Source organism: Convolutriloba macropyga, chromosome 7, assembly GCF_964194025.1.
Source record: "Convolutriloba macropyga chromosome 7, txConMacr16.3, whole genome shotgun sequence".
Lineage (NCBI taxonomy): Eukaryota > Metazoa > Xenacoelomorpha > Acoela > Convolutidae > Convolutriloba > Convolutriloba macropyga.
The window spans coordinates 42,594,358-42,607,820 of NC_134474.1; the positions used below are offsets into that span (position 1 = coordinate 42,594,358).

The 13,463-nt window shown below is 34.1% G+C and overlaps 2 protein-coding genes across 7 annotated transcripts in view; one reads left to right on the plus strand and one right to left on the minus strand.

The window, feature by feature from the left end:
• Positions 1-13,463, plus strand: part of LOC142342880 (cyclin-dependent kinase 1-like) — a 418,971-nt gene that overhangs the window by 77,110 nt on the left and 328,398 nt on the right. The window lies entirely within an intron of this gene.
• Positions 12,634-13,463, minus strand: part of LOC142342878 (solute carrier family 22 member 15-like) — a 62,122-nt gene continuing 61,292 nt past the window's right edge. For all 5 annotated transcript variants that reach the window (XM_075394524.1, XM_075394519.1, XM_075394522.1 and 2 more), the window contains one exon: positions 12,634-13,057. In XM_075394524.1, the coding sequence (XP_075250639.1) occupies positions 12,762-13,057 (296 nt within the window). In that variant the 3' untranslated portion in view covers positions 12,634-12,761. The remainder of the gene's footprint in view (positions 13,058-13,463) is intronic.

The window sequence follows — 13,463 nt, forward strand, 5'->3', positions numbered from 1 at the left end:
GCTGGATTAAATTGCAAGTTTCTTCTCAAAATTTTTGTTTTCCATGTATCTATCTCATCTCTTAGAACAAAAGTTGGGTCATTAGGTCATTTCTCAAGACTTGAAGTGTCATTTCTCAAGGAGCGCCCAATGGCAACAATTGCAACGGTAGACTTGAAAAGTAACCATGATATATATCAGGAAGTGAAAAAAGAATATTCATGGTATAGTTAAAGGCATCTGTAATTCTTAGCAACTTGTTTTTACCTGGATCTTGATCTTGATTTAAATTTTGCATTGGAGTAAGGACTCTATGCTGTGCTCATCGGCATTGACAACTCTACAGTTGACAAATTTTTAAGATCATAAAAAATATTAAAATTGCATGCTCTTTTCCATGACGCTTCCGGTTTTGTCTTTGAACACAGCGAAAAAGAACCAAGTTATTCTTACGTCTTTCCCCGTCCAGACTTAAATGAGTATCTGGGTCACGTCACAGGCGTAGCTTTCTGTCTCTATGTGAAGACATTAAGTAAAACTTGTTCAGTTTATTGGAATGTTGAAACTGCGACCAGTTGTTCTTGATATTGAAGGCTTTCGACATATTCGAAGAGTTTTCGGTGTGTACTCATAAAAACAGTGATACAGCTTCTTTCCTGCCCACAAGTTCATTCAGTATACTTTCCTCAAATGAACAAAAGTCATACCAGTGGGTTTCACAATTTTTTCATGATTTAAATTGGTAGAGCGGAGATTACCCCAATTGCTATTTGCAGTAATTTATTCAAAGCATCAAACTTCGTTTTCCCTTTGCTTAATTTTATGGAAAAGGAACTGAAAAAGCGGACACTTTGAATGAGTTACTCCAAAGAGACGTGAATAAATTGGAGAAGTTGTTATGTCCAAAGGTTGAAAACCTAAAATTATATCGTGACATACGAATTTATGAATTATATGCGGTAACTTGTCCCAAACGACAAAGAAGCAGATATAGTGCTACTAAGAACGCCAAATTGATTTACCAGAGGCTGACGAATTAGTCGTCGTTTGAAAAATGAACTCCATCTCTCCTTCAAGTGAATTTGTCTCCAAATTTAACAGTTTACAGTTACATAACGGCTGAAGACCATCTAACCGTTACATTTTTTAAAGAAGAGAAAGCTGATACTTGTAGTCAAATTGTACTAAGGAAGCAACAATTTAACTGCACTGATACAGAATTAGATACACTGAAAAAACACCTTTCCCTAGTATTTCACGTTTTACCATGTCTATTCAAGAGAAAGTGCGAAGACTGAAACTAACCTCTTTATCTATGCACAAGCATGCAGTATTTGTTGAGATATCTCCAGCAGATGAAAGTCTTCCGGCTGAAATTAAGGAGATTATCAAAGAAAACAACCTAGAGTAATTTGTGTTCAGAGATAAAACTGACTATGTGAATGCAAACTATACTATTGCTTACAAAAAAACTGATGAAAATTCGCACTTAAGAAATGTTAAGAAAAAATTCTTGTTAAGAAATTTCCATTGACAATTAAATATGCATGATACTGAGCTTCAATTCATTGTTTATTTTGAAAACTGGTTTCAAATGAGTCAACCCGAGGACAACATTGACGCTGAAGGAGCTATAACTGACTTAGTTTTTTAAGAAAATCACCAAGAAAGGCGATCTTGGCGGTTTTGTAACTCTACAGTTCCAAGATCTGAGGTGGAATATATTACCCAAATTTTCATAATAGTTTTTTTTATAGAAGTTTCTTCGGTCAAATTGTTGTTTGTTAAACTCGATTGTGAAGAATCAACGTTCTGGTTTTCACTCCTCTCTTGCACAGTTGGATACGCTCTATCTAACGCGAAACTATGACTAAAATAATTTCAAGTACCGATAGACTTTTTATGGTGTTTGTGGCACATCATGTTGTAGAAAAACTGAATTGATTTTCAAAATGTTACTTTAAAACACCTTCTCAACCAAGTTTTAATCAATTATTTGTTTCTACCAGGATGATTAACCTAAATTTTTGTTCATTGAAAATAAATAATCAGTTTCTGAAGTTTTCCAGTTTTGAGCAAATATCAGAACCAGATTATTGCCTTTTGGTATTTGACGATTCTTGTGAAGGAATTTTCAATGATAGAGAATTTTCTAAATTAGCGACAGCTGGACGTCGTAAAAAATCAGTGTGATTAACGTGAAGCACAACTTGTTTCAACAGAGCAAATGGTCAAGAACGATTGATCTTAATACAACACACATTGTTTTATTTAAATCGCCTCGTGATGTTCAACAAATTGCTTCAATTGGTTGACAACAACAACACTCAATTTTTAAGAGAAAGTTACGAGTTAGCAACAAAGCAACCCTTTGGTCGTTTATTAATCGACCTAAGTCCAAAAAAGTCAGATGCATTACGTTACTTCTCTAATATTTTGCATCCAGGCCCATCAACATTTTACTTACCTCAAGCAACAGCTGTTATTATATATCTAACCGATGGAAGAGAAAGAAATATCTATGCATCAGCAAATGCTACAAGTATCGGATATCAGGTCATAAAAGTTAATCAAGTCAGCTACTAAAAAGTTTTTTATTCTCTCTGCAAATGCTTCCTGGACGTAGTTAATGGTAACGTTCCCGTTAACAAAAACTTGACAGGAACCAAAGAAAACTCAATCAGAAAATTTTTCATCTAATCAGACAAGTTTGAAGGCAAAAAAGGAAATTTTTGCAAGAGAAATAGAACTAGTAACAACGGTTAGCTTTGCTTGTTATCTGTACTTAAGAAACCTTAATGCATGCAGAAGAATTCGTTTTCATTCCGAAGCGTATGTTCTTGTAGATACAACCATTAAAAAGCGAAATTCTTGACAACCCAGTCTATAGAAACAAAGCAGCTCACTTAGCACTCATGCAAAGAAATAAGCAAAGTTCCAATGGCAGCGTGGAAAGGGAGATGGAGTAGTTCAAACAGAGCCAGTTTTAACTGAGCTGGAAAAAGAAGTAGACGAGCTCAAAAAATGGACTCGATTAGTGATGACAGTGGAATTGATCCAGTTGTCACAAAAAAAAGTAAAGTGCCCCCCACAAGTTTTGAATCAATGATGGCTATCTGAAACTGAAAAAAAACACAAATTCCTACGTGCAGAAATCTTGCTTGACTTTTTCCTCAAATCAGAAACAGTTACAATTGAAGACGAAAGCAAGTTACTGTACATCAATCAAGAACCAACAAGTTTAAAAGTCTCCAAATTTTTGTATGATCTACAACAGCCTACTAAATAATTTGATGAATCAGAACATTTTCCAATTTTTCGCTGTTCTCCCGATTAATCCTGAACTTGTTGCAAACACATACGCTAAGCAAATTCTACAAGCCTATGAAAGTGAACAGGAATTCTTCTAAACCCAACAAAGTCCACAATCAGAAAGCGGTAATCCAAAACGAGTCACAACAATAAAAAAAGACAAAATCAAAAAGACAAAAAAATAGAGCGAACCGAAGAAATGAGATCCCCTTCTTCTTCTGAGAGAAAAACCTTGGAGCAACTTTATTCAAAAGCAACTGCTTTTTTTTGGTAGCCCAAAGCAATTTCATACATAAAGCAAAATGTCAATGGCTAAATTGAGGTCGTATTCAGAAACAAAACCGTTCTTCACAAAATACCGCTCAATTAGTTTAAGGTTTCCAAGAATCATTGTAAAGAACCTTAATGAGGTTTGGTCTCTTCATTTAGCTCATATTGATAAACTTGCAAAGTACAATCGAGATGTCAAACACATCTTGGTAGCAGTTGACTGTTTGTCATGATGTCTAAGAGTGGAACAAATGAAAAAGAAACATGCAACAGAAAGCAGCCCAAACATTAAAAAAAGATCATGTACAAACAACCAATAAAAGTATGGGTTGACGATGGTAAAGAGTTTCTTGGAGCTTTTGAAGGCTTGTGTGAGAAAAGAGGAATTCATTTATATGGCAACTTCAGTGAAAAAATCTGCTTTTGCAGAAAAACATTCGCTCGCTAAAAATATCATCTACAGATACCTTGAAGAAAAGTGGACGTACTCTTTTATTGATAAATTGGATAAGTTTGTGAACACAATTAATTCACGTGTTAACCGGGTCACTAAACTTGGCCCAAACAAAGTTACTAAATAAAGATGCACAATGACTAGTCTCACTGAGTGCTCAAACAAGTATCCTTCAAAAACCCAAGTTTTTCATCGGAGACATTGTTAGAATTGTCAAAAAGCAAGAATCGTTCAGAAAGGGATGCAAAGAATCCTTTACTGACAAGGTATTTGAGATTACAGATATTTTACCGTTGTCAACGCCAACCTATGCTATTATTGACGCAAACAAAGAAAAACTAGAGGGTAATTTCTATCAGCCAGAATTACAACTGGTTCGTGAACGCAGCGAATAAAATGGCGCGCATAAATTTGAAGATGAGTTCACAGTACATGTTATATCGTCTGCATCGATGCAAATATTCAAATCAAATACTCTGGCGTCGTTTCGAAACTTTTTAAATGATGAAATTAAACTTTCTGGCGACTTGAAGGTTTTGTTAAGTAAAAACATTTTTCCAACGAAATTTGAAAAGTTTGTGGAGGGGAATTTATTGCTGTCGGCTTGAAAGAATATGAAGAAGCTACAAGAACGGCTGCCGAAGCCAATGTTATCTCACGACCATACAATGGATCAAAATTACAGTTTACTCTAGGGACATTTGACAACGTAAGTTAGCTTCTAGCATTAATCAAGCACAGCCGGACTGCCTCACTTTTCCTTCAGAGAAATAAAAAATGCTGGAAATTACAAAGTTTTGACTGGAAAACATGAAGGGATTACGTTTCTAAGCAAAAAAATTTCAAGTATCTTTGGCTTTGAGGGAGTTCCTTATGGAAATGGTACCCATATTGGCTATAAAAAGATCACGACTGCAGAGAAATTAAAGGAAAGTGACGACACGAAAGCCTATTATCGAGAGCTACCAGTGGATCTGTTGGTTTGAAAACATTTGATATTCGTACTTGCAAAACTTACTGAATATCAGTAAGTGCTTGATGCTAAAGCGCCTTTTTTACGAGTCATTGATTCAATACAGCGTCTATAAAACGGTAATGTGTGCGAAGTTGAACCAACGCATCGAATAGTTTCTTCAAACTTGGATTACAAAAAGCTATTGACAAACACATTTCAGTCCCGTTCTTTTGACTTGCGAACAAAAACAGGTGATTTGGTTCCCAACTCGGAAACAGGAAAAGTTCTCTCGACGTTACAATTCAAAAAATTTTCAAGTTAAAATGGATTCATCCTACGCAAGTAAAGCAACTTCTTTACCGCAATTTTCTGGATACCATCGACAAGGAGGTAGTGGCTTTGGAGCTTTGGCTGCTGGTATTGGTCGTGTTGCTCTACCAATAGCACGTCGATTCATTCTACCAACTGTCAAACTTATTGGGAAGGAACTGTTGGAACAGAGTTTTCAGATCTACTGGACGTAGTAAGCAGTAAAAAATCTCCAAAGAAGCCCTCAAAAACACAATTTCTAATAGATTAAAAAAAGGCTGGTGGATCACGGGAAAGAAAGTTACGATAACGTAGACAAAGAAGTCGGCCAAAGAGATCATCCAAAAAATCAACAGCAGTAACCAAACGGAAAAACATTATTTCCACTTGAAGACCCCTGAAAAGAAGTCGGTCAGATCTTTTCGCCAAAGTTAACGATGATCGCTAGTTTGTTACTAACAGAAAAGACTTACAGTAATCTGGATTTATTGGAAAAGCCAGCTCTCTTAGTAACGTTTGATGGAAGTTTCTGTCAGAAATGGGACCTGTCTACAGTCCAAATGGACTTATGTTAGAGTTTGAAGTCTCTGGTGATCGGAATAATTTTTATAGATATACAAAACATTTTTTTTCGAATTCAAATGTAAAATTGTTCAGTCGTCAGGAGCTCATTTGAAACACGATGCAGCGGTTTCTACTGACAAAGTGGAAACTGATGCTCCATAGTTTTTCTACAATGTGTTACACTCGTTGTTTTCTGATTGTACGGTATCTGCTGATGGATTGAAAATATCAAATGCTGACGGGAACTAAGCGCACAAAAGTTTTGTCGAGGCCCACAACAAATTGTCTCACAACAAAGACACCAAAAACACATGGCTAGCATGTCAAAGCTACTCATTCGAAGAGAACCCGGCTACGTTACTGGCAACAGAAATTGACAGGAGGAAAGATTTAGTTAAAAAATCAGCCGAATTCGTTTTTTTGTGAAAAAGTTGCTTTCACTTCTTCAGTTGTGATCGACATCTGCTTAGTGGTGTAGCGCTTCGCATTGCTTTCAGACGTTCTAATGATGTTTTTGTCATTGATGTTTTTGTCATGACGCTCCAAACACTTCAAGGTAGTAATTTTAGAGGCCAATTTGTTTGTCCACAAGATGACGCTAAATGACGATGTTTTGTCAGCCATTGAAAAAACCTTATTAAGCAGTTCCGCATCTTTTTCTACTTCAAAACCATTACAAAACGTTTTTGGCTTCAGCTGGTCTCCATAGAAGGAAGCAAGAGGATATTATCTCGCGAGAACCAATCCGCAGACTTTCAATTTGTTTAAACACTAACGAAGCTTTCTTAGGCAATAACAGACTCAATCCGTTTCATTATCGGAGATTTGGTCTCGAAGAAAAATATTTTTTATCGCAATGGACTGCCTCTAGCGGATAGTCCAATATCAACAGATGACGATAAACGTCTCTATTTTAACACAGTATTTGACTTGGCTTATATTGACAACGATCATTGAATTCAACTGAGCGAGTATCCCAGCCATTTCCTTATGGTTTTTGACTTAACCAGCACACAAAAGGCTTCCCATAGTCTTATTCACCCCGAGCTGACAAACAGTTCAAAAACCGTGGAACTGAATTTCTCAGCTGCTGTTCCAAACAATATTGAAATTTTTATAATTGGCGAAAAAAAGTACAATTTACGTTGACAGTGCACGACGTGTGTCGAAAAACTTTATACTGACAAACTACTGAATTTACTTCAGCGCTGCAAGCTACTGTAGCACAAATTTCCGGGCGTCTTTGCAGAAAAAAATTTTCTTAAAATTTTGCAATCAAATTCATTTATAATAGTCAATGCATCACCGTCTGACAATGCTGGAACACATTGGCTCCTATTATGCGTGAAAATCAAGATTTTGATTTTTGCCGATCCTCCGGGGCAACCAATATTGATCTATAAGGATGCATATCGAAGACTGGTTTCTACCCATGGAGACGTTCAGCTATGTCAAGTTCTAGAAAACCAGCCCATTCACAGTCGAGACTCAAAACTATGTGGACTCTTTTCTTTTATATTGCTAGTCTTAATTCCAGTTTTCAGCCCATTGTTAAATGTACTGATAAAGGTTTGATACTCTATGCACTTCATATGATGATTATCTAACACTACTATTGATTGAAAGAAATTCAATTTTTTCAAAATTTAGTTTTTTTCTTCATACACAAATCGAATGAACAACAAATCAGTATGAATTTTCAAATTTCCATACCCACTCACAAAAATATCCATAATCTGACAAAAGGCACCAGAATGGGGACCAATTAAAATTGATTCAAATTAACTTAAAGTTTTACTTTCTTGAAGAAACTATTTGAATTTTTAATTTTGTCTTTAGCTGTCGTTGTACTGTCTTTTTAGTCTTATGAAACCTCCTGTATATTTGGAGGTTTAATTGGATTCTTATGGAAGAATAGATGAGCCGATATTCTGATTTGAGTAAATAGTTATTGGCTTTCATGACTTTGCAAACAGTTTTTTTTTTCAATTAAAAAAACACTTTCTAACTTTGCAATTTGGTTCTTTTATTGTCTGTCTGTTACCTAGCCACGGTAATTAACGCTCTTATACAACATTAATGGTGTCGAGTGTAGTATCGCAAGGTATTGTTGCCATAAAACCTAATGTTTTTTAAGAATTCGTTATGACTTTAGTGGCTTCAAAAAGCTTTTTTCACAAATTTTGAATTTTTGTCATATTTGACGTCTTTTTGTAGACTTAAGACAAATTCTGGATAATTAAAGGCCTGAGGGTTTTATTTTGGGCGAATAATTAACTTATTTAATTATTAAATTTTCCATTTCGGAGCTAACTGCTTTCATGAACTCGAAAAAAATTTTTTTCTAAAAATACAAAAATTTTACTTAATTTTTTGTTCTTTTTGTTACCTAGTCTCGTTAATGAGCAGCCACAGACCACATTATCAGTGTTCAAAAAAGCGCAATCAAATATATTTTGAGGAGCAAAACCTGGCTTTATGGCTTCGACAACGTTTCAAATAATTTTTTCGTTGCATTTTTTGTTGATCCTTTTGAAGCCGCATAAAACCATGAATAATGACAGCTCTTAAAGCCCTCCTATAGAATCACAGGTAATCATAAACATGTGGGATCTTTTCTTATTCGATGATTTTCTTGATGATTTTCTTTACTTAGAAATTAATTTTAAAAAGTATAGGCGATTTGTTTAACTTATGTTTTTGTTCTTTTTTGTCTAATTGTTACCGAGCTTTATTATGGACTGGTTCCATATCTTTTCGTTTGAAGTACACATTTTTTTAGGTTGAGTTTTATCTTCTGACGCCATTTTGACTTTGATGTTAACTTTTTTTAAAAAAAAAATTGACATAAAATTTTGGATGTAATTAATGTTTGTTATTATTTGTTTTTGCTGTTCGTCATGACTCGTTCTCTTAATAATGACAGATCTCATCTATCTAATGAGTCGCTTTTTTCCACTGAGTCATTTGCTTTGGAGGCTAATTTTTTGTTCATAGACCAATTTTTGAAAATCAGTCGGTCTTTTTTTCAAAATTCGTTCGTTTTTATTTGATTAAAGAACAGCACATTTCATATCAAAACCAACTGGCGATAGATCCAAATGGTTGCGCACGCAGCTCCAAATTGTTGTATCTAGTTTTTTGCATGAAAGCTTATAGTCATTTTGGCTTTTAAAAATACTTGATTATTAAATAAGTAACGTTTTATTGAACTTCGCCTCTCATTTGTTTTTAATTTGGTCAACTTGTAGCTTAGTGTAAGCAAGGAAAGAATGCTCCTTCTTTCTTCTGAAATAGAAATGAATCTTTATTGCGGTCGCACGCCTTAAGTTATGGTTTTCTGGCTTTCAAAATACTAAATTTCACTATTTTGTTTTGCCTTTGTCCATTTTTCACGCTTTCTCGTTTTCGTCATGTCATCAAATTGTTGACAGATTACATTTTTCACTATTGGCGTTCAAAACAAATCACAATTGAAGTCATTAAACTTTTAAAGATACTGATTATTGTTTAAACGGCTTAGACACCACTTTCTTGAAGAATTTAATTGAATTTATAATTTTGCCTTTAGTTGTCGTTATACTGTCTTTTTAGTCTTATGAAACCTCCTGTATATTTGCAGGTTTAATTGGATTCTTATGGAAGAATAGATGAGCCGATATTCTGATTTGAGTAAATAGTTATTGGCTTTCATGACTTCGCAAACAGTTTTTTTCAATTAAAAAACACTTTTTAACTTTGCAATTTTGGTTCTTTTATTGTCTGTCTGTTACCTAGCTACGGTAATTAAAACTCTTATATGACATTAATGGTGTCGTGTGTAGTAACACAAGGTATTGTTGTCATAAAACCTAATGTTTTTTTAAGACTTCAGTATGACTTTACTGGCTTCAAAAAGCTTTTTTCACAAGATTTTACTTTTTGTCATATTTGACGTCTTTTTGAAGACTTAAGACAAATGTTGGATAATTAAAGGTCTCAAGGTCTTCTTTTGGACAAATAATCAACTTATTTAATCATTTAATCATTTTATTTTGGAGCTAACGGCTTTCATGACCTCGGAAATAATTTTTTCTATAAATACAAAAATTTTACCTAATTTGTCGTTCTTTTTGTTACCTCTTCTCGTTAGGGGCAGCAACAGACCACATTATCAGTGTTCAAAAAAGCGCAATCAAATATATTTTGAGGAAAACCTGGTTTTATGGCTTCGACATCGTTTTATGGTACGTTTCAAATGAACTTTTGTTGCCGTTTTTGTGGTTCCTTTTGAAGCCGCATAAACCCATGAACAATGATAGCTCTTAAAGCCCTCTTATAGAATCATAGTATATCATAAACATGTGAGATGTTTTCTTATTCGATGATTTCTAATGGTTTCCTTTACTTTGAAATTAATTTTAAAAAGTATAAGCGAATTGTTTAACTTACAATTTTGTTCTTTTTTTCTCTAGTTGTTACCGAGCCTTATTATGGACTGGTTCCATATCTTTTCTTTTGAAGTACAATTTTTTTTCTTTAGTTTGAGTTTTATCTTTTGACGCACTTTTGACTTTAATATTAAGTTTTGTTTTTAAAAATTGGACATAAAATTTTGAATGTTTGTTATTATTTTTTTTGCTGTTTGTCATGAATCGTTCTCCTATTAATGACAGATCTCATCAATCTAATGCGTCGTTTTTCCAATGATTCATTTGCTTTGGAGGCTAACTTTTTTGTTCATAGACCAATTTTTTAAAATCAGTCGGTCTTTTTTTCAAAGTTCGCTCTTTTTTATTTCGATTAAAGAACAGCAGATATCATATCAAAACCATCTGGTGATAGATCCAAATGGCTGCGTACGTAGCTCCAAATTGTTGTATCTAGTTTTTTTGCTTAAAAGCTTAGTCATTTTGACTTTCAAAAATACTTGATTATTAAAAATTTAATGTTTTTTTTTGATATTAGCCTCTGATTTTTATAGATTTGGTTGACTTGTAGCTTAGTTTCAGCAAGGCAATAATGCTTCTTCTTTCTTCTGAAATAGAAATGAAATTTTATTGCGGTCGTACGCCTTAAGTTATGGTTTTCTGGCTTTCATAATACTAAACTTCACAATTTTTTGGTTTTTAGGTCTTTGCTCATTTTTCACGGTTTCTCGTTTTCGTCATGTCATCAAATTGTTGACAGATTACTTTTTTCACTATTGGCGTTCAAAACAAATCACAATTGAAGTCATTAAACTTTTAAAGATACTGATTATTGTTTAGACGGCTTAGACACCACTTTCTTGAAGAATTTAATTGAATTTATAATTTTGCCTTTAGCTGTCGTTATACTGTCTTTTTAGTCTTATGAAACCTCTTGTATAATTGCAGGTTTAATTGGATTCTTATGGAAGAATAGATGAGCCGATACTCTGATTTGAGTAAATAGTTATTGGCTTCCATGAATTTGAAAACAATTTTTTTTCAAAAAACATCTTTTAACTTCACAATGTTAGTTCTTCTAATTTCAGTCTGTTACCTAGCCACGGTAATTAAAGCTCTATATGACATTAATCGTGTCGAGTGTAGTAACACAAGGTATTGTTGTCATAAATTCTAATGTTTTTTAAGAATTCGTTATGACTGTACTGGCTCCAAAAAGCTTTTTTCACAAGATTTTAATTTTTGTCATATTTAACGTCTTGTTGTAGACTTAAGACAAAATCTGGATAGTTCAAGGTCTGAGGGTCTTCTTTTCGGCGATTAATTTTTTCACTTTGGAGCTAACCACTTTAATGACCTCGGAAATAAGTTTTTTCTAAAATTACAAAAATTTTACTTAATTTTTTGTTCTTTTTGTTACCTAGTCTCGTTAATGAGCGGCCACAGACCACGTTATTAGTGTTCAAAAAAGGCGCAATCAAAAATATTTTGAGGAGCAAAACATGGCTTTATGGCTTCGACAACGTTTTCTGGCAAGTTTCAAATGGATTTTTTTGTTGCCTATTTTGTTGTTCCTTTCAAAACGGCATAAAACCCTGAAAACTGACAGGTCTTAAGGCCCTCTTATAGAATCATAGGTAACCATAAACATGTGAGATGTTTTCTTTTTCGATGTTTTCTAATAGTTTTTTTACTTTGAAATTAATTGTTTTTAAAAAGCATAAGCGAATTGTTTAACTTATGTTTTTGATCTTTTTTGTCTAATTGTTACAGAGCCTTATTATGGACTGGTTCCATATCTTTTAATTTGAAGTACAATTTTTTTTTAGTTTGAGCTTTGTCTGACCCATTCTGACTTTGTTATTAAGTTTTTATTTTAAAAAAATGGACATAAAATTTTGGATGTAATTAATGTTTGTTATTATTTGTTTTTCCTGTTCGTCATGACTCGTTCTCTTAATAATGACAGATCTCATCAATCTAATGCGTCTTTTTCCCCTGAGTCATTTGCTTTTGGAGGCTACGTTTTTGTTCATAGACCAATTTTTAAAAACTTCTTTGAATTTTTGTGGGTTTTCTATGTGTTCCTCATTTGGTAGACAACTATGCCAAAATTGCGGATGAGCGGGGTCAGAACCTTATTTGCGATCGCACATTACCGAGCCTCCTTGTTTACTTACAAAGATGAAAGCTGAAGTGAAAGAGTTATATAGTAACGAATATGAAATCTTGTGAAGAGTTGAATGAGTTTGTGGACCCGAAATGAGTGACCAATGAATAAAATTAAACAAGAAAATCGTTATAGAAATTAGATTTTGATCACTGTACGGCGTTGTTTTTCCAATTCAATTTGTTTAGGTTTCCTGTGGTGTCCAAAAACCTCGAGTTCAAAAATTGACAATTGATGACATCAATTTAGTTTTTACAAAAGCTAATACAAAACTTCATTGCACATGCAACACTATACAAAACTGTTGACACAAATTGACGAAACAGTGAGAGAAAGTTTTCAACTGACTTGAACTTGTTTCTTTTTGCAAGCTTCTTGGAACTCTTCGACAGTTGTTAAAAACGGCTTGCCTTTCGTTTCGAATGCAAAAAGAAGCACAGAAATGCTGGAGGTCAGACCAACTGCAGCAAATATGAGAAAGGGCAGGCATTTATAATGTCCTATGTTTATTTCGATTATGAAAGGTGCTGAAATGGAGGCGATGCGGGCAATTGCGGAGCAAAACGTCCAACCAGTTGTGCGAAGAACCGTCGGAAAGAATTCTGGCGTGTAGATGTAGACAATGTTGAATGCAACTGAAACACAATAGATCCCAGGTTTAGATCTCCACTTATGCATAGACTCCAATATTATAATTGCCGGGCACTCCAAATTACACAACTGCCCGGATCATAGAAATACAGTAACACAGCGCTTAATCATAGAATTTCTCACGCTGTATTTTAACTAAAAACATATTATTATCATGTCACTTTTTACTATGCTATGTGTAAAATCAAAAAAAAAATCAAAAACTGTACAGAATGAAAACAGCATTGAATTTAAATCCTTAGCAAAGGTTGGCCAGAACTGATTTTCACTCTTTTCTCTCTGATCAGAGCTCATATCAGAGTAAAATAGACTTGCACAGCAAAAAAAAAAACGGTTATACGCTATAATACGTAGTCGAAAAGTATTTCGATCGCAAAATAAGCTCCGACG